The 20,079-nt window shown below is 47.0% G+C and overlaps 1 protein-coding gene across 2 annotated transcripts in view; it reads right to left on the bottom strand.

Moving 5' to 3' along the window:
• Positions 1–1,336: 1,336 nt before the first annotated feature.
• Positions 1,337–20,079, bottom strand: part of LOC8027322 — a 98,134-nt gene continuing 79,391 nt past the window's right edge. For both annotated transcript variants that reach the window (XM_040212082.1, XM_040212081.1), the window contains 2 exons: positions 5,153–5,280; positions 1,337–1,790 (listed from right to left, as the gene is read on the bottom strand). In XM_040212082.1, the coding sequence (XP_040068016.1) occupies positions 1,449–1,790; positions 5,153–5,224 (414 nt within the window). In that variant the 5' untranslated portion in view covers positions 5,225–5,280 and the 3' untranslated portion in view covers positions 1,337–1,448. The remainder of the gene's footprint in view (positions 1,791–5,152; positions 5,281–20,079) is intronic.

The following is a 20,079-nucleotide window of genomic DNA, read 5'->3' as shown; positions in this document are numbered from 1 at the left end:
GGCCCACGGGTGACAAGTGAGCAGAAGAAGAGGACAACGCGGGTAGCAGAGCTCGGGCTGCGAGCTCGGGCATGGTCAGCGACAGGACGTTAAAGGTGTATCTACACGATGAACCGGGCCGCGGACCGATTGATCACGTAATGCGCGGCCCGCGGGCCGCCCGGCTGCAACTATCATCCACACGGCGGACCAAAAGAGCAGACGACATAGCTTAGTAAGGTACGTTGTTGGGCTAGTTGGTTCATCTTAGTAAAATATATAAAATAGCGCAACAGAAACAAGGACAAGAAGTAAACAGGACAGGCGCGTCAGCGCCTGTCCTGTTTACTTTTACTGTTTACTTCTTGTCCTTGTTTCTGTTGCGCTATTTTATATGTTTTACTAAGACGACAGAGCGAACGGGCCGGTCTAACTCTCGACCTCACAGCTCCGTCAAACGCATGCAGCGAGCTGCTTTGAGGCTTTTTGTAAGGAGCCAAGATGGAGGTTGAACGAAAGAGACGTTTGGCCGTGGTGGCCCTGGCGTTGACTATTGAGGACGAGGGTGCCTTAAGTGAACCGAAAAGTGCGTGCATCTATTGTCCCACAGAGCGGGGAATTGCTTCATGAGCGCGATGAAGTAAAAAGTTGCATCGTCGCACCATGCCGCCATCGTCGCACAACAAAAGGTTCGCCTTCTTCGTCTTCAAGAGTTGGCGCCAAGAGAAAACGACTTTCTATTTGGATTCCAATCCAAACAGCAGAAGTCAGCTTGTTGCCAGACTTAGCGCTTCAATTATACTAAAAACGCCGCGGTCCGCCGCTAAGGTCCGGGCGAGGAAAGTCGCTTGGCATTTCTGAGAAGCGCGGGCCGCAGACCGCCGGCGGATCTCGAAGACCGGTGGCGTACGATCACGTGATGCGCGGCCCGCTGACTAAAACAGCAATTTGGCCCGTCGTGTGAATACACCTTAAGAAACAGGCTACTGTCGTACAACTGTACGACGGTAGATCCTTCCTACTTCGTCTTGTGTGACCTCTTTCGGGGCGGTCGAGGCGAGGACGAACGCAGTAATTTAAGAAAATTCCAGGTCATAAGTGAGCATAAAGCAAGATTTCAAGGTCAGTTTGGTCCAAGGTTATATTTCCAAAATCTGCTGACAAGGTCGTGCACTAAAAGGCCATCACGATTTGTCCTTTGAACAAAATAAGATGGGGTTTGTACAAAACGTGCTTTATGGAAAAAAAAAAAACACACACACAAATATGGTGATGTGCCAGTCGACATCTTGAATTCCTGACCATACCGTGTGCCGGAAAGCATGGTTTCGCTCTGATCACACAAATAACATGAAGTTTGAACAGCAACTGTTACTCGTTTTATTTTTGTCTTTACAACATTTTTTCTTCGTTTTCATCAGCATACTGGAGAGGCGAGATGCATGGTTAGTGACAAGGATAAACGGGGTTCAGCTGTCTGGGAATTGAAGCTCAAAGAGAATTTGTTGGATTTTAATTTTGGCCAGAGTCGCCTTCTGGGCGGTTAGTGTCTTGATGGTGTCCCTGAGGCAGAAGAGGAACATGACGTCGCAGTCGTTGGTGTCCAGATGCTCCCTATTGCACTTGACTTTCTGCATCATCTGCGTACTGCTGACCACCAACTGGTACAGAATGCCCATGTCGCTTTCTTCTTTCTTTTTAGCGTCCAATTTATTTTTCAGGGATCGCTTCCTTTTTCTTGAAGCTTCGTGGTTCATCATTCCGCCAAACTGCTTCTTCTGGTCCTTTATCTCGACGAGCTGCTGTAGTACCTGCGCCATTTTGAGAGTGCTTGTACATTTATGCGCATCTAAGTGGCCAGGTCAGTGTTCAGCTACTCATCTATGATTTTGAAAGCCCATTGAGGACATTTCAATTGATTTGATTCGCGAAAATAATAAAACGCAAATACAACCTTACCGGTACCATCGTACCTTGAATAGTTCACGCGGAAATCGCAGAAAATTAAAGAAGTGGGTCCCCCTTTTCTGCGGCAAACCAGCCACACACTGAGAAGAGAGGAGCGAATTTTTGTTTATTGCTGACTATATATCTTGCAGCTGCTGAAATTCTTGGTAATCCTTGAACTATCAAATCAGCTACACTGCATGTGTATCAACAGCTTTTGTATGAAATGTTTTTGGGCAGTAGGATTTAAATTCTGTAGATTGTAATCCCAACAAATAATATTCTCCCGGGCGTAGTGACGTTGCGTCTCACCGACGCCATACACAGACAGCACGCATTAGATACGCCCAACTTAACGTGGTACAAGCTTGGCAATCTTAGGGGCTTACCTTGGACCTGATACAGTTTCGCTCCAAGTCGTTAGTTAGTGCCGGAGTACCTTCTTTGATATCTCTATGGCAGTCATTACTTTCCACACAATGGCCAAAGTGCAACACTTGAGCCTAAGATGCCAGGTACGAGCCAAGGAACCAGCAAGCAAGCCTAGATCTGGCACTTGTTTGGCAATTCAGGCTCAACGTTCCCACATGACAAACAAACAACCAGACTGCAAGCCTATTAATATCATTCGTTTAGCGGTTTGGTCGCAACGATTCCAAATGACAGCCGATGAACCAGTAGGGAAGATTAAAGTAGGCACTTGTTTGCTGTATTTCGGCCAAGGCACCCAAACTCTAAACTAAGAAGGTCAAGCTTGGCATTATGTTCGTCCTAATTATCAAACAAAAAAACAAATTGCAGCCTGAGAAAATGTAATACCTGGATAAAGGATATAGTTGGCTTGACCTTAAGCCAGAGCGCACACAAAGGCTGAAAAACAAGCATGCACTTACATGCGGCGTCTTTGCGAAGTTCTATATGTTTAACCAATAATAGGGAATAGACAGTAAGATGTAGAGCGCCGTGACGTCTCAAGTATAGCATTGATTTCGGCATGTGACATTGGCTCCACTCAGATTAGAGATAAAACTATATATAGTAAAGTGCATGTTTGCCGAGACTTCATTAGATTACCTAGATTTACTCAGAACTAGGCTAAGCTTTACTGAAAGATAATCTTCACTTGAAGATCAACTTCGGTTTGTACGGAAGAGGTGTTTTGTCAGCATGACTTTAATTAACATTTGTTGCTCATTTCATTAGGAGAAGCGTGTCCGACTCTTGGGCAGTTCGATGGATGTCTAGTTCATTATGTTAAGATGGCTATAAACGCTGCAAGCGTCTCTCCACTTGGAGCTGCCTGGTTTGAAACCCCTACGTGACCAACACGCTTCTTATTTAACCAGCGTCTGATGTTATACGGCAGTGTTGTGATAGAGTTCATATTTCCGCAACTGTCCGGGAAGCTGTCGGCCAGAAAATGTAGCGTTGCTTCGACTGTTATCAATGTCGGTGACCTCGCGCTGTTATGTGGCGACCTGCATCTTTTATTGCGAGTCTCATAATCAAATCTAGATTGGCCAGGTAAAAAATTCAGGTATTGTTTTGGTAGTAACAACGATGCACTACATTTTTTTTTTTATTATCTGAAACGACTGAAAGCGGTGCCTCGACATTACCCTCAAAATTCGCAACTTGGGAACTCGGCCCTTGTAAAGTAAAAAGAAAAAAAAAGTTTACAAGTTTCTGTAATGCAAAACTAGAGCGCAGCTCTTGAGGAGGAGGAGAGGAGGCTACGGAGGGGAGGGTACGCCCCTCCCGCTCCTCCGTACCCTCTCCATTCCTTCCGAATCTCTATCTCTCCTCCTCTTCGCCTTATCCTCTTCCTCCACTCCTCCTCCTCCTCCTCCTCCGCTTCTCTTTCTTCTCTTCTCCTGCCACGAAATTTGTTCATGGTTGACGTGACACGAAGTCGTGTCACGCCTACAAGGCTTCTAAATTTTATAATTTTTGACGCCACGACTAATAATAAGTGACGAGGTGAGAACTGGGAGTGAAAAACGCCAAACATTAAAAAGGCCCGCGCGATCGTGGGTGAATATTTTCTAGAGCGCAGCTCTCAGGCGCCCGTTTCCGGCTTGAGCGGCGTTGGTGTCGCCGTCGGCGTAACCGTGAGGTCACGTGACCTCCCATCCCCCCGGTCACGTGACCTCCCCGAGGTCACGTGATCCCCCTTTTGAGGAGGAGGAGAAAAGGGAGGAGGAGCAAGAAACTAGGGGGATGTTGAAGGATGAGGAGAGGAGGAGGAGGTGAAGAAGAAGGAGGGGGAGGAGGAGGAGCAGGCAGGATTACGAAGTGAAGTAGAGGGAGGAGGGGTATAGCCTCACCCTAGCACCCGCTCTCCTCTTCCTCAAGAGCTGCGCTCGGATTCAGTTTTACAGGGCGGCTTTCATTTTTGTTTCTTTGTGGTATTTTTGTGTATGTCAAAGTCTATTACTTTGATAGTTTTAGACCACAAAACCATTACGACCTTTGGGACGTCAGTGCCCCTTTAAGGCTCGTTCGTGCTCCAACCTCGAGCTCAGGTACCACGACTTAGCGCACCAAGCGCTAAGTCGTGCTGCGCTGCGACGGCGCGGCGCGTGCTTGCGCTCTATATTGCTACTACGGACTATGTCTGAACTTTAAGACTTCTCTAGAAAGCAACGCATCTCTCAAGGTAAGACGGCAAGGGTTTAGAACTTGCCGTTTCCTGATTTGAAAGTTATAAACAATTTTTCGACCTATTCATTTATGAAAAAAAAAGGCGGCCGAAAAAGACCAAGGATTCAGGAATATTAATGTCGTCGGCTACCCCAAATGGAGTTCATTTTTTTACAATAAATGTGTAAAAAGAAATTGGGTATCACCTTAGAGTCACATATCAGAAACTTCTAAAACTTTGCCATCGGCTGGGCACCCCAAGTGCTACATTTGTGCGGAGACAAAGCGGTGGGTACTGCGTACATTATTTTAACGGCAAAGAAAACAGCAAAAAAACAAAAAAAAAAAAGACAAAAAAAAAACATTGTAATTCATGTTGACATGTACCCTGTCGTCAGGGATAGCGTTTAAGCATGAAGAAGATGCCGAATACAGTCTCCCTGTTCGTCATTGTGGGAGAATGTTCCCGATGCCAATTGGTAAGCAGACGCCACGAGCATGACCTAGTTTCATAGCCAGTGAATCGCGTACGTAGCTCTAGCCTTATTGTCGTACACATAAAATATCAGAGGGGTGTACTTACCGACATGCTTTGGTTCTTCGTGGTCCCAGATGAGGCGCCAGACGCCGATGAACTCCCGCCCTGTTCCGACATTGTGAAGTTTTGAGGGCGGTGACTGCTGGTGCCGAACGAATTCCTTTGCTCAGAACCTGCAATAAAAATAAATAAATACAGCTTTCGTAAATTTGAATTATTTTTTTATGTAAATAATCTTGATTACTAGAAAATGTGGTTATGGGCAGGAGTTTATGGAAAAAAGTGATACCCTCAAGTTCAACAAAAAGCGTTCGCGGCAGCCGAGGCCATATATTAACCATACATATATCATAACTATAGATAAATATTCAGTTGAAGCAAGATATGCCGAGCGGCACAGTGGGAATCAAGCCCTGGATTGTGGGATCCGGAGCCCGACGCCTCAGCTGGGCGACACGAGGAGCAGACGGGAAAGAGCAGAAGACGCAGGACCACGTACGGCTCAGAGGAGCGTACGATACCAGGAGATGCTCGGGGCGCTAAGGTGGCTCACGAATGGCAAAGCGTAGCTCCACACGGAATGCAACAACATCACGGATCGAAATAGAACGCAGCACGGGATAGTGCTGCATCACGAGTATGACGTCACGACATAGCACGGGAGCAAGCTATTGTAGCGGGCGCGTTTAATGTATTCCGCTCGCGATTATTTTAGTTGGCAGAAAAGGCCGCTGGCAATCCGAAAAGAACCCAAGGTGCTACACACACCCGCAGGAGAAGCAGGATCCATGGAAACTTCTCATTAAAGCTGGGTGGAGAAAAAATTAAAATGGTTTACATCATTAACTTTTATTACGATATAAATCGTGATTTTAATCACACCGCGCAACTCATCAAAATATATATAGCTAAATCAATCCTCTGAGTACAACCCCTGCAATTATCCGTGTACCGTTCCGTATTACCTGTCGATGATTCAACCTTCAACGGGCATTTTCCACCTGTTGCTCCTTTTTGAATACTCTGGGACTGCGGTTAACACCTTTAAATTTGCGTTTGTGTGTTTTTTTTTGTGTTTTTTTAATGCAGGGGTTTGTTTATGCGCTTTGGCCGAGCGTTTGCTTGATTTACTGTGTGCGCTTTTTGAATGCTTTTCTTTTAATGTAGGGGGCTTCTCTATGCGCGTTGGCGTTGATTTACTGTGTCCGCATATTTCCTTTTTTTGCTTTTCTATGCAGGGGGTTTGTCTATGCGTTTTGGCGTTGTTTTACTGTGTGCGATTATTTCATTCCTTTTGTTTTTACTGTGCTTTCTTTGGCTTTGCGTTCTTCCGCGGTGTGCGTTGAACTTGATGGCCATCTGGGTCGATCCAACTATGTGAACGTGACCGCGCCTTCCGTACGAGGCGGCACTCCGCTCCTGGGGTCACGAAAACTGACGCGGCCTTTGGTTTGGCATCGAGCGCTGGCGGCGTCTGCTGCGGCCAGGCGTGTAGTGGGACGGAGTGTAGCAGCGTTTTTTACTTGGGCATTTTTACACGTGATCTAACAAGTGGCGCGTCCCGAGTGTTGAAACCGAAAACAACTCTGTAACCGATCTTCGCAACAAGTCTTGAAGAAGGCCTGTCTCCCCAGGTAGCACGCCAGAGGAATGCCCAACTTGGGCAAAGGTCTGGCAAACATAAGGGCCCAACTTTGGCACAGTTAGGTTTTTGCACCATGGCATTCATCAGTGCCAAAGTACGGTGCCTAACTATAGCCTTAGTTGGGCGATCCTATGGCATGCCAAAGTTTGGCTCTTCTCCGGTACGCCAGAGGAGTGCCAAAGTTGGTGCCATACTTGAGCCATAACTGCCAGAGTAAATCCTAATCTGGGAATTCGGGGCATGCCAAGGTTTGGCATTTCTCTGGTCTGCCAGAGGAGCGCCAAAGTTGGTGCCATACTTCAGCCATAACTGCCAGAGCAACGCCTAATTTCGGTATTTGGGACGTGCCAAGGTTTGGCGTTTCTCTGGTCCGCCAGAGGAGCGCCAAAGTTGGTGCCATACTTCAGCCATAGCTGCCAGAGCAACGCCTAATTTCGGTATTTGGGACGTGCCAAAGTTTGGCTTTTCTCGGGTCCGCCACAGGATTGCCGAAGTAGTGCAATACTAGAGCTATAACTGCCACAGCAATGCCCAATTTGGGTATTTTGGACATGCCAAAGTTTGGCGTTGCTCTGGTGCGCCAGAGGAGCGCTAAAGTTGGTGCCAGATTTGAGCCATAACTGCCATAATAAAACCTAAACTGGGAATTCGGGGCATGCCAAGGTTTGGCGTTTCTCTGGTCCGCCAGAGGAGCGCCAAAGTTGGTGCCATACTTCAGTCATAACTGCCAGAGCAACGCCTAATTTCGGTATTTGGGACGTGCCAAGGTTTGGCGTTTCTCTGGTCCGCCAGAGGAGCGCCAAAGTTGGTGCCATACTTCAGCCATAGCTGCCAGAGCAATGCCTCATTTTGTATTTGGGACACGCCAAAATTTGGCATTTCTCTGATACGCCACAGGAGTGCCGAAGTGTGCCATACTTGAGCCATAACTACCAAAGCAACGCCTAATTTCGGTATTTCAGCCTCGCCGAGTTTGGCTTTTCTCTGGTCCGCCACAGTTGTGCCAAAGTAAGTGCAGGACTTGAGCCATAACTGCCGCAGTAAATCTTAATTTGTCGATTCGGGGCATGCCGAAGTTTGGCTCTTTTCTGGCTACCCACTGAAATGCCAAATAAGTGCCAAAAGTGGCAAAGAAAGCCGAGAGGCCAGCCCAAGTTTCGAATATCTCTGGTGTGTCACAGAAGTGCTCTTTTACGCGTCCCAGAAGAGAAATAAAATAAATAAGCGTTGGAAGCACGATGGTAAGATGTCATCACCTCCGTTCCCAAGCAGCACGGCAATACTTTGCAGTATCGTGCCAGTGCCGGCCGAAAGTCGGTTCCAATATCGCTCAACTGTCCAGTTTTGCACCACCGTTTGATACCCGGCAGGTATTGCCGTACAGCTGTTTCGCCCCGGCCTAGCGTTCGCGTAATATTGTGCGAAAACTCTACGATGCGTCTGCTTCGTATTGGCCGAACGTCGTGCAAGTATGTGTACGTTGCATGTCATTTGTTGCGTATCCAATCACTTATACGGACAAACAAGTTTTTTCGATCGCCCCCAGAAGTTTATTAAACAACTATCATTACACACAGTGTATTCTCAACATATTTACAAAGGTCAAACTTCTCTGTAAAACGAAAAGCAAATTATAAAATACAATTAACACTGTCCTCATGCCAAGCAAAACTCATCACACGTAAAACCGCGAAGAATTAAAGGAAAGCAGGACGACTATCAGAATCATGCTTACAGTGCACTTACTAATAAAAGAGCGATATCATGTAGTCCTTGATAGATGCATAATCCAACTCAGGCACGCCACAAACACATTCGACGAAGAAGGTTGCGCACATTCAACTGACGTCTCGTTGTCGGCGAAGAGCAGTTTTTGTCGAAGCGTGTCCAACAAACACATCACAAGTATTCCACGAACTCCGGTGCAAAAAATGACTGTTACCGAAAAATTGGCATGGACGTATTCCGACCGTTTCCGACGAAAAATCACGGCCGCGTCTGCAACGCACGAAAGCAACAGAACACTGAAGAGCCCAGTTCGAAAACCGGACCTACTTGGCCTGCTTATTTCTATAACTAGGCAAACGGCGAAAACGACAGCCCCAGAGATCCCATCAGCGTGACAGACAAAGTCAGGTGACAAATTTTCGTCCAAACGTTTTTGTCCTACGCGTCCTATGTAGAGAGGTCACGCTGAGTCACGCGCTTCGCTTCATCCTTTTGATTTGCTTAAAGCGGCTGTCGCGCTCGCTGACAGCCACACGAAGACGCAAAAGCAGGTGGGGAGGATTTGCAAAAGGCGAGGTCGAAGGGGCATCAACAACGCATAAAAGGAAAGGCCGCTTCTGCCGGTGACCTTGTCGCCTTGCCTAGTCTGTCAGCGTTCGGCTTCCATTAAAGGGGTCATGAAACGCTTTTCCAACTTTTTCCAGTTTCGCTTTCCTCCTCAACTCATAAATCGCGCATTCCACCAAACAGTTGAAGAAGACGAGAAGGGGGAGTCCCCTCTTGCTCGCACTCTCGTTTATGTAATCCCGGACACATCCATTCTCCCCCTAGAAGATTAGCCCGTCGCTCCAAATTCAGACAAAAGTTGCTTTCCCCACCCCGTTCATTCCGAAACTGACAGTGCTGTTGAAGCTACGTGCTCGTTGGGCCAGCCACACTTGCCACGTGAGCGTGGCAAATGTGGCTGCGGAGAATGAAGTCAGGTGATGAAAGGGAGGCGGCTGATTGGTCCGGCAAGCGCGTAGCTTCCACCACAATGTGGGCTTAGGGGTGAAGGGAATAAGTGAGGTCCGGTTGCGTGTGACGTCAGTTTGGACCCGATAACGCGCTTTTGGGACCGCGGTTGTATCACAGTGAAAAGCAGAGAGGTTGCGAAGGGGAGGAGGTACGAAATAGTCCGCTCTGTTTTCAAATTTTCGCACTGAAAGTCAGGCTTTTGACTTTCTACCTTTTTCTTTTGGTCCACTGTACGATGTGCTATTAGTAAAATCCCAATCTAAAATGATTTATCCCAACCCAAAAATCGTTTCATGGGCCCTTTAAGGGCCTCAGAAAGATGATCTCCTTTCTTGAGAGCGAAATGGACGGGGTGGTTATGTTTTCCGGGCTTGTCGCCATCCGATAGGCCTCAGTTATTTCTTGTAAGCAGTGAGAGAGTGCAGGCGAGCTGGTAATCAATCGACATCTTGTAAACCCTGAGATGGGGAACAATAAAAAAACGGACGAACACAACAAAATCTCAAACGCAGCTGAAGTTTTATTGATAGGAGCGTACCAATAAACAGACTTTTACACAAAAGGAAAAGAGAAGGGGCAACAAAAACTCAAAAGCAAAAACAAGACGGCCAACGCGTTCCCCCCAGACGGCCTAAGCCACTCCCCGGCTCCAACAAACCCCGGAAAGGGCGCCGACCACTCAAACAACAACAACCCCACGGTCACCAACACATGGTGACCTCCAAACCACTAAAGCCTAATCCCCCAATTTCTTACTCGAAGCAAACGCTTCCCGGTCCCCCCCCCCCCCCCCCCCCGCCTTTTTCAAGGTTTACAAAGCTCCCCTCATACAAGCAAAAACTCTTTCATTCGATCAGTGATCACCAAGGACGGCTGGCTGACACAATTCCCCCGCTCGCGAATGCATAAAGTCTCTTTAATTAGCCTTCTAAACAATTCTTTTTCGTTACACAACACAGACGTCTTTTGCCAAAGAGGGGAACAAAAATTACAAGAACTAACATGATTAACCAATTCAGAATTCTGCGCCAAATTCTTTACACACCTTTTATGCTCCACAAGTCGGTCATTCAAACAACGCCCCGTCTGATCAACATAACACAATCCACAGTCAAAGGGGATCTTGTAGACTACCTCTGTGACACAGGAGACTGAGGGATCTCTGTGTTTTTTCCCGCAACATCCCTCACGTCTGAAGGAAAACGGAGTAAGCCTGTCTAAACGGAAGTCCGTCTTAAAAACTACATTAACGTTAAACTTCGCACCCAAGGCCTTTAGGCTATGAGAAAAACCATGAAAATAAGGAATTACAGCAAGGGTTCTACCTTGAGTTTGAACCCTCTCAGCGGTCACTGACGCGCGTACAAGCAGTCTACGTGCACTAGAAACGATAAAATCCAAACTATAACCCGCTGACAGTAGACGTTTGGTTTGAACGTCGAAAGCGTTTCCAACACAATGAGAACAAGATTTTTCAGTGCACTGCCAATTAATGATCTCACCACCCCCCCCTTTTACCAGTTTAGAATGAGCACTCCATCTAGAAAGGACCTTCTTTACGGTTTCCCTACCATAAGACCAACAAAGCCCCCTTTTATTAAATAGTTGCAAGTCCAAAAACTGTAACCTCCCATCTTTCGCTGATTCAGAGGTGAATTTTAATTCTGGTGCAGCGGTCAAAATAAAATCATGGATCTGAGTAGCAGAAAGCTGATTCGGAGCACAAACCAAGATATCATCAACAAACCTCCGAACCAAAAACCTTTCTCCATCCAAACAGCCAACAAAATCTGTTATTTTCTTGTCAAGAGTGTTAAGATAAAACTCAGTCAATACGAGAGCCACCGCCGAACCGATGCATACACCTTTCCGCTGTGGCCTCCCATGGCTGTCGTGCCGGTGAAATTAGGAGCGCAAAAATACTCCACAAGCCGGGCGAAAACGTGATAAATGTAATAACAAAAACGGCTTGACATAACAAAAATAACAATTTAATTAAACGTTTCGCCTCCCATGCGGGAGGCATCTTCAGTAGAGCGCAGAGCGAGTGAGAGTCGCACAAAAACGTTCGGTTATTTAGGCATAAAGTTTGTGTACACGTCCGGCAGGGGGCCACGGTTCTTGTTTAACAGCGATGAATCACTTCCGCGTTTATCGTTCTGGATGAACCAAGATTCCAGCAGCTTCCTCGGTTCCCACCTTTTACCCCCTCCAAGGTCGATGCCTTGTCAATGTCAAATTGGTGTCCTGACGTCCATGCGTGGTCGACGAGTTCGGTCATGAAGCGGGTGGCGGTCCCGTGCGTGTTCTTTAACCTTGTTTTTCTTTTTCGTCCCGTCGCTCCAATGTAGGAAGAGTCACATTCCTTGCACTGTACCTGGTAAATCACGACCCTTTCTGCCTCTGGCGGGGTCGGATGTTTTGGCTTGGAGATAACATTGGCGATTGGTCTGTAGGATTTGTATACAGTTCGTACCCCCAACGGCCTAAGGCCGCGTCCCAATGCCTCCGAAACCCTTAACGTAACGTGTTCTTTCGGCTCGATCCAGGCGCCGATGGGACATTTGTTTGTTGGTCAACAAGAACGCATTGCTCTTAATGAGTTGAAGTCAGACAGCTCCATCATGATTTTAAAGGCCGACAAAGGAAAAAGAACCGTTGTGCTTGATAGGGATGACTACATGAAGAAGATGTATGAAGTTATAAACGACAGTCACTATTTCGTGAGGCTATCAAGAGATCCCGCTGCTAAGTCCGAAAGAGAGTTAGTTGACCACCTTCGAGAGCTGAAAAAGAAAGGACGCATCAGTGACGACCTATACCGTCGTCTCTTCTCCTTTGACGCCGCGACACCCAAGATGTATGGACTCCCCAAAATTCACAAACCGGGTTGCCCCCTACGCCCGATTGTATATTTTATTAGTTCATCCACTTACAGCCTTTCCAAATATCTGGTTATGATTCTGAGCCCTCTTACAAGAAAAAATGAGTTTAGCGTCCGGAATTCCCTTGACTTTGTTGAACTTATACGCGCTCAGACCCTGCTACCGCACGAGGCTATGGTATCCTTTGATGTGATTTCATTATTTACGAATGTCCCCAACGCCCTGGCGGTTGATGTCGCCCGTGACCGGTTGTTGGCAGACCAGTCGTTGTCCACTCGCACAACCCTCCTTGTTGAAGACGTTATTCTCCTTTTGCGTTTTTGTCTCAACCAGTGTAATCTTAGTTTTAATGGGGACATATATCATCAGGTCAGCGGATTCCCTATGGGGAGTTCAGTTTCTGTAACCGTCTCGAATCTCGTCATGGAATATGTTGAGGAAAGGTAATGTCTGGCATTGATTTCCCCGTGAAGTTCTACCGTCGTTATGTCGATGACACTTTTGTAATGGTTAACAGAGAGAACGTAACTGATTTTCACCGCAATTTGAATAGTGTCCACCCCTCAATTCAGTTCACCTGCGAACATGAAACCGATAGTACCTTGCCGTGTTTAGATGTACGTGTCCATAGAACTAGTGAACCTTTTTTTAAGATGGGGACATCCGTATATCGTAAACCATGTGACAGACAAAACTTTATTGACTACCACTCTCATCACCCTACTCAACACAAAAGCTCAGTTGTAAGATCGTTACTTCATCGTTCAGAAACTGTCCCATCTAAGTCAACACTTAGCATTCAAGAACTTAGCCAACGTAACTACCCCGACTGGTTTGTCAATCGCGTTAAGAAACAAATGTCCCGTCGGCGCCCGGATCGAGCCGAACCAGCACGTGACGTCGTGTGCATCCCGGAGGCATTGGGACGCGCCCTTAGGCCGTTGGGGGTACGAAAGAACAATTGTCAATGTTATCTCCATGCCAAAAGACCCGACCGCGCCAGAGGCAGAAAGGGGCGTGATCTACCAGGTGCACTGCAAGGAATGTGACGCTTCCTACATTGGAGAGACGGGACGAAAAAGAATAACAAGACTAAAAGAACACGCACGGGATGTCGCCAATTCCACGAACGCCACCCGCTTCAAGTCCGATCTCGTTGACCACGCATGGACGTGAGGACACCAATTTGACTTTGGCAAGGCATCGACCTTGGCGAGAGATATAAGGTGGGGACCGAGGAAGCTGCTGGAATCTTGGTTCATCCAGAACGACAAATGCGGAAGTGATTCATCTCTGGTAAACAAGAACCGTGGCCCCCTGCCGGACGTGTACACAAACTTTATGCCTAAATAACCGAACGTTTTTGTGCGACTCTCACTCGCTCTGCGCTCTACTGAAGATGCCTCCCGCATGGGAGGCGAAACGTTTAATTAAATTGTTATTTTTGTTATGTCAAGCCGTTTTTGTTATTACATAAATTAGGAGCGCAACCGGGACATTTTCTCCCGTGAATGACGATCGGGTGCTTGGACTCCGAAGCAGCTCTTTAGGCGTCCATTTGATGTTCTCGGAGTCGGTCGTTGAGGCATCGCCCCGTTTGCCCGATGTACCTGGTCCCGCAGGACAGGGGGATCGCGTACACTTCCTTCGCTTCCTCTCCTTCCGCCAAGATTTCTCTTTCCGGTACTCCCACGGAGCGGGCGGGTTTTGAGGTTGAAGCCAAAAATAAAGTTCGCTCTTTCCATTTTTTTTTGCGTTTCCTCCTCTCCTGCCCTCCTTTCCTCCCTTCACCGCCCCCCCCGAGGGGCGAACACGGAGAATGGATTAGGAGACGCCTCCGTTAATCCGGCATAACCCGCCGTAGAGGGGGCGTGCTGCTTGACTAAAGATTATCTCGCTGCACAAAAAAAAAAAAAAAAAAAAAAAAAAAAAAAAACGTCGCGGGCAGCGATTTAATGCGTTTTGCCGGATGCGTAATGCTTCGTCCGCCTTGAACAAGCTGGTATGCATTGGACTAACATTTTTCGAAGCGCGGCAGGTTTAGTGTAGGTCCTATCATCATGGTCCTGCAAGACTTCCCTGTCCGCCACAAGCTAGCCAATAATTCAAGGACATAACGACGGCAGCGTATTCAAACAGTGTAAAATAAAATGTATATAATATTTATAAGAACACCATCGTCTTCACTGCTTGGCTTTCAAATTTTTAGCGCCGCAAATAATCGTAATCAAAATATTTTTATAATTGAAGACCCCTCGTCGTGCATCGAGCCCAAAATTACGCTTACGTGAAACATGATTCGGCGCGGCTGCAACTCGAGTCACCGGAATTTTTTTTTTTTTTTTTCTTTTTTAACGTGGATTTTGTTTTTTAATTTAACTGAGGTACCACTGGCAGAACACGAATCGCATACTTGGAAGGATCTGAAAACTCATATAGCTGGTTGAGTGAATGCAATACTATCGCATTCGTTGAAGCTCGATTTGTTGATTCGAACTTCAACAAATCACACGCACCCATTCTTCCTATTTCTGTTTACCCAGTCATAGTCGTTCCCTCACGACGCAATACGAGTACAAGTAACGGCAGTTTATGCAATGTTTACGATACACAGCCGTGATCGCACGGTTTTTAGAAGCGCTATAGAACGAGCACAAGCGTCGAATTTCGGTACTCTGATTGATTTCTGTCTTCCCGCCGTGACACCACACGAGAAAAGCGATTTCGTTCTGTCTGTGGAACTAGGAACAAAGAAATCCAGATATAATCCCGTAATAAAACAACGCGAAATGGATCTCTGCAGCCAATACCCAAGCGTTCGCGAGGTGACTGGGCAAAAGCATATATTACCTCAGTGCCTTTACCCTCTGCGCACCGCCAGAGAGAGTCATACAAACTCCTTTGCGCTATTATCAACACGGTTGCGTTTGCTAGCCGGTAGTTTGACTCGTCTGGGATTCGTCCCTTCTGACTCTCATAGCTCTCTATGAAACCAGAAAGGTAGATTTTTTTCTCCATTGGGTTGGTTTGCCTGGGGCCTCCAGTTATTTACGGCCAAAATCACACTAGAGGCGCTTGAGCAATGTTCACTCTGGTCGACACACGTGCTCCTTAAAAATGCCTGTCGTCAACTCTTTCCCAAAAGATACTTGAAGAGCCAATCTTAGAGACCGACGGATAACGAGGCCTTAGACCTGAAAGAAATTATAACAGAAATTTGGCGTCGTCATTCCCAAACTGGTGTCCGGACGAAATCCAGGGTTGGTAATAGTAACATATGATACGTAAGGCAGAATTCCCTGCCATAAATAAAATGATTTGGCTAACGCCAAAGTAACGTGAAATAGGTGCAAAGAGTTTTGCGATAGGAAGCGTAAACCGAAAAAAAGGAAAAAAAAGAAAGAAAGAAAGAAAGACTGAAGAAAAGGAGAAATTAGAAAAAAAATCTCTGGCGACTTGGCAAAAACAATTCTGTTCATGTGAATTTTCTAGCCACGTGACCAAACAAAAAAAAATAACAAAAAAAATAACACTAGAAAAAAAAAAAAAAAAAAAACATCCCCTGCCCGGTTTCGAAGCTAGGCCCTCCTGATCGTGAAACTAGCGCGCTATCCGTCGCCCACATAACTTTTTTTTTCTTTCTTTATTGCAAGTTGCGCCAACATAACTCTGCCTGTAATGCTCACGCATTCCCACATCATAGGCGAAAGCTTAGGTGCCTTCGCAGTTTTTCATGCATGTGTTATTTTTATTTGTGGCAAGGGTTCACGTCCAGAATGCTTTTAGAGTTTTCGACCAAAACGAGTTTTCTTCATCCGAGTCACCTTGTAGAACCAGTAGACCGCACTGGGTCGTCCGGCTAATCAAGCAGCTTTTTTCAAATTCTCTGGCGTGCCCGTCCTCAGATCCGAGGTCGCCGTTTGACAAGCTTAACTTTCTTCCACCTGGTAGCCGGCACCTCCACGGCCAGCTTTGTTCCGTCCCCACTCCCTCTCTAGAGGATGGCTCGCCCCGAGGCTAATCCCATTCTCTAAACCTTTCCATCCAACGCTTGACCTTTCCCTCCCCGTCCCCCAGCTTCGGTTGAGAAGGTTCTTCTCTGAAGAACGTCCCGTTTGTACAGCGGCCTCTAAAGTTCAAAGATTGTCCTGTCTTTATCGTCCCTTTTGTGTCTCTACTTTTTAATGTTTAAAAAGTATCAACACGCTAAAATAGTACAATTTCCGGGATTTCATTTTCATCCCCCAAGTGTGATGCGGGAACCGCGCCATAGAGCCACGGTCGTTTCCGCACTTTGTTATCGCTAGGATTTGACAGTGCTCAATCACAATGCAAGACACGCACAGAGCCACGCTCGCTTTTGCAATGCGCCGCATAAAGGGGTGTCCAAACAGGACACGACTCCGACAAATCGTGAAAATTGAAGCGGGCTTGAAGCGGCCGCGTCCGCTTCAATTTTCACGATTTGTAGGAGTCGTGCGTTTTGTAGTGTCCTGTTTGGACACCCCTTAATGATGATATATCTTGTTGAGACGTGCGCACATCCGTCTTGCGCAGTGTTAGCTCAATGGCAGCACTTTCTGTAAAGGTGGATTCACACCGGGGATAGCAGTCGCGCGATCCAGCTAAATCGCATCGCAAAAAAAAAAGAAAAAAAAAAGTAATTAGTTGGTCAATTTGGCGTGCGCGATGAGCGAGTCCAATGCCTTCGTTGGCGAGTCGCGTCTCAAAAACTCTCGCTCCGAACGCCGTTGGTTGGGTCGGCCTCTCCGCGACTAGAGTGCATCGCAAAACGTCGGGTCAGCAAGCGACTGCTCAAAACCCGTCACTTTTTGCCCGCGATGGTCGCTTTTGCGATGAAAGTTATGGCGCGACTAGATCGCATCGCCGGTGTGAACGCGCCATAGTGTCGAACCAGTCTCACGGCGCATCCCGATATTGGCTCGTGTACCTACGCGCGAGAAAAACATCTGGCACAATTTGCGTTTGAAAAGCCCGCTCCAGCCGCGTCAAAACATTCAGCCAACCTTTGGACTGCAGAAATCAAGAGACAACCAAAATAAGATAAATTTGCCAGCCGAATAAAACTTGATTTCTATTTAATTAAGATGAAGACCACCCGCGTGCATCAAATACCTCATCAGCCGAACTCCAAGGCAGTAAGCCTAGTTCTGGCACTTGTTTGGCACCTTTGGCCCGTCGCTGCCAGATCACAGCCAAACTATCGGGAAGCGAAGCCTAACTTGGGCACTCGCTTGGCGACTTTAGCCCAAAGATGCCAGATCTCAACCGAACTACAAGGTAGTAAGCCTAACTCTGGCACATTTGTGGCGATTTTGGCCCGAATGTGCTAGGTGACAGCCAAACTGTCAAAAAGTGAAGCCTAACTTTGGCATTAGTTTGGCGATTTTGGCCCGAAAATGCCAAAGCTCTGCCGAACTACAAGGTAGTAAGCCTAACTCTGGCACATATGTGGCGATTTTGGCCCGAATGTGCCTGGTGACAGCCGAACTGTCAAAAAGTGAAGCCTAACTTTGGCATTAGTTTGGCGATTTTGGCCCGAAAATGCCAAAGCTCTGCCGAACTACAAGATAGTAAGCCTAACTCTGGCACATCTGTGGCGATTTTGGCCCGAATGTGCCTGGTGACAGCCGAAATGTCAAAAAGTGAAGCCTAACTTTGGCATTAGTTTGGCCATTTTGGCCCAAAAATGCCAAAGCTCTGCCGAACTACAAGGTAGTAAGCCTAACTCTGGCACATCTGTGGCGATTTTGGCCCGAATGTGCCAGGTGATAGCCGAACTATCAAAAAGTGAAGCCTAACTTTGGCATTAGTTTGGCGATTCTGGCCCAAAGATGCCAAAGATCTGCCGAACTGACGGGCAGTAACCCTAAATTTGGCATTTGTTTGGCGATTTAGGCCCGAAGATGCCAGATAATAACCGAACTACCCGGCAGCGAAGCCTAAGTTTGGCACTTGTTTGGCGAATTAGGGCCAAGATACCCAGACTGTTGCCAAGGGAGGTCAGGTTTGGCACTACTTTGGCATCTTCGGGCTTTTTAATCCCCTAAACTGCCAGACGCAAGCCAAGTTTTGGCCCAGAACTCGGTGCTGCCTGGGTCAGGACAAAACGTTATATACATATATATATATCAGGGGTTGTGCACGAATACTCAAAAATGTATTTGGAAATACAAATACTGGGATACATTAAAATAGGAGCTAAAATGCCGATACTAAAATATATCTCTAAAAATGTATCGCGATGCGTATCGGAAATACATGTTAAATAGAGGCAGAACGTATTTGGAAATAAAAATACAGGAATACATTTTAGGGAGGGCAGAAATACAAATACACAAATACTGACCCTGCAATACATTTTTCAAATTTGTTTGAGACGCCAACTGAGATGAAGCTTGAAGATTGAAGTGGAAGTTTTTGATCCCACAATTACTTTGTGGTAGGCTAGGAACTTCCCAAGCAGCACCAGAAAGTGAATTTCGATCGGCCGACGGTTGGCCAGTGTCTGGACAGCTTGGCCACTTTAAGTGCTTGGCCACCGGAGACATAAACAAGGCCGGCAAGAGCCCGGTCACAAACTAGTTGTTTTTAGCTTGTCCGCCGGAGACATAAACATGGCCGGCGAGTGTTTGGCCAGCAGTGCTGATTTTCAGCTTGGCCGCCGGTGACATAAACACGGCCGGCAAGTGTTTGGCCAGCAGTGCTGATTTTCAGCTTGGCCGCCGGAAACATAAACACGCCCGGTGAGTGTTTGGCCAGAAGTGCTGATTTGCAGCTTGGCCGACGGGGACTTAAACACGGCCAGCAAGTGTTAGGCCAAAAGTGCTGATTTTCAGTTTCGCCACAGGAACTCCCATGATCTAAACTTTCATCGCGTTGACGAAACTTTGGCATAACGACGGGCAGCGAGAGAAGCATCATGAGCGAGTGGTTGGCAGGATATTAGTGCGTGCATCGCGCGAACACTGTTAGCGCAAGCAAACGATCACCGTTTTATTCAGTTTTTTTTTCGTTAGACTTGAAAGGCTATTGTCTTAACTAGCACTGTCGTGTGATATGTTCATTTGGAACATATGCCAGAAATGGGAAAATATTCCCAAGCAGCACGTTGTGAATGGGCCATCGCTGGCAAGTGTACTATGGCCAACCAGATTTTTGATGGCCCAAGCTTGGCCAAAGTGCTCGGCAATAGCAGTGTTTTCGTCCTCGTCTGGTGACTTGCCATGCACTCTATGCCAGTCGCTGGCCATTCACTTTAGGCCAGTGACTCGCCATTCACTTTAGGCCAGTGACTGGCCATTCACTTTAGGCCAGTCTCTGGCCATTCACCTTTGTCCAGTGGCTGGCCGTTCAGTTTAGGCCAGAGACTGGCCATTCACCTTTGGCCATGACTGGCCATTCACATTTCGCCAGTGACTGGCCATTCACTTTAGGCCAGTGACTTGCCATTCACCATTGGCCAGTCACTTTCGGCGAGCCACTGGCCATTCACGTTTGGCCAGCCACTAGCCATTCACTTCCGGCCTGTCACTGGCCGAAAGTGGCTGTAGTTATACGCTTATTACATAATTTATCACAGACTGCCAGAAAATTTGCGTGTTCCTCAGAAGACTGTCAAGAGTTTCGGGAGGTCAAGTTTGAGAACTCAACCCCAGAAACTTTTAAACAGTAAT

This window comes from Ixodes scapularis, unplaced genomic scaffold, assembly GCF_016920785.2.
Source record: "Ixodes scapularis isolate PalLabHiFi unplaced genomic scaffold, ASM1692078v2 PGA_scaffold0__279_contigs__length_252992795, whole genome shotgun sequence".
Lineage (NCBI taxonomy): Eukaryota > Metazoa > Arthropoda > Arachnida > Ixodida > Ixodidae > Ixodes > Ixodes scapularis.
The sequence above is the reverse complement of the archived record's forward strand: the minus strand, read 5'-3'. Positions and strand labels throughout refer to the sequence as shown.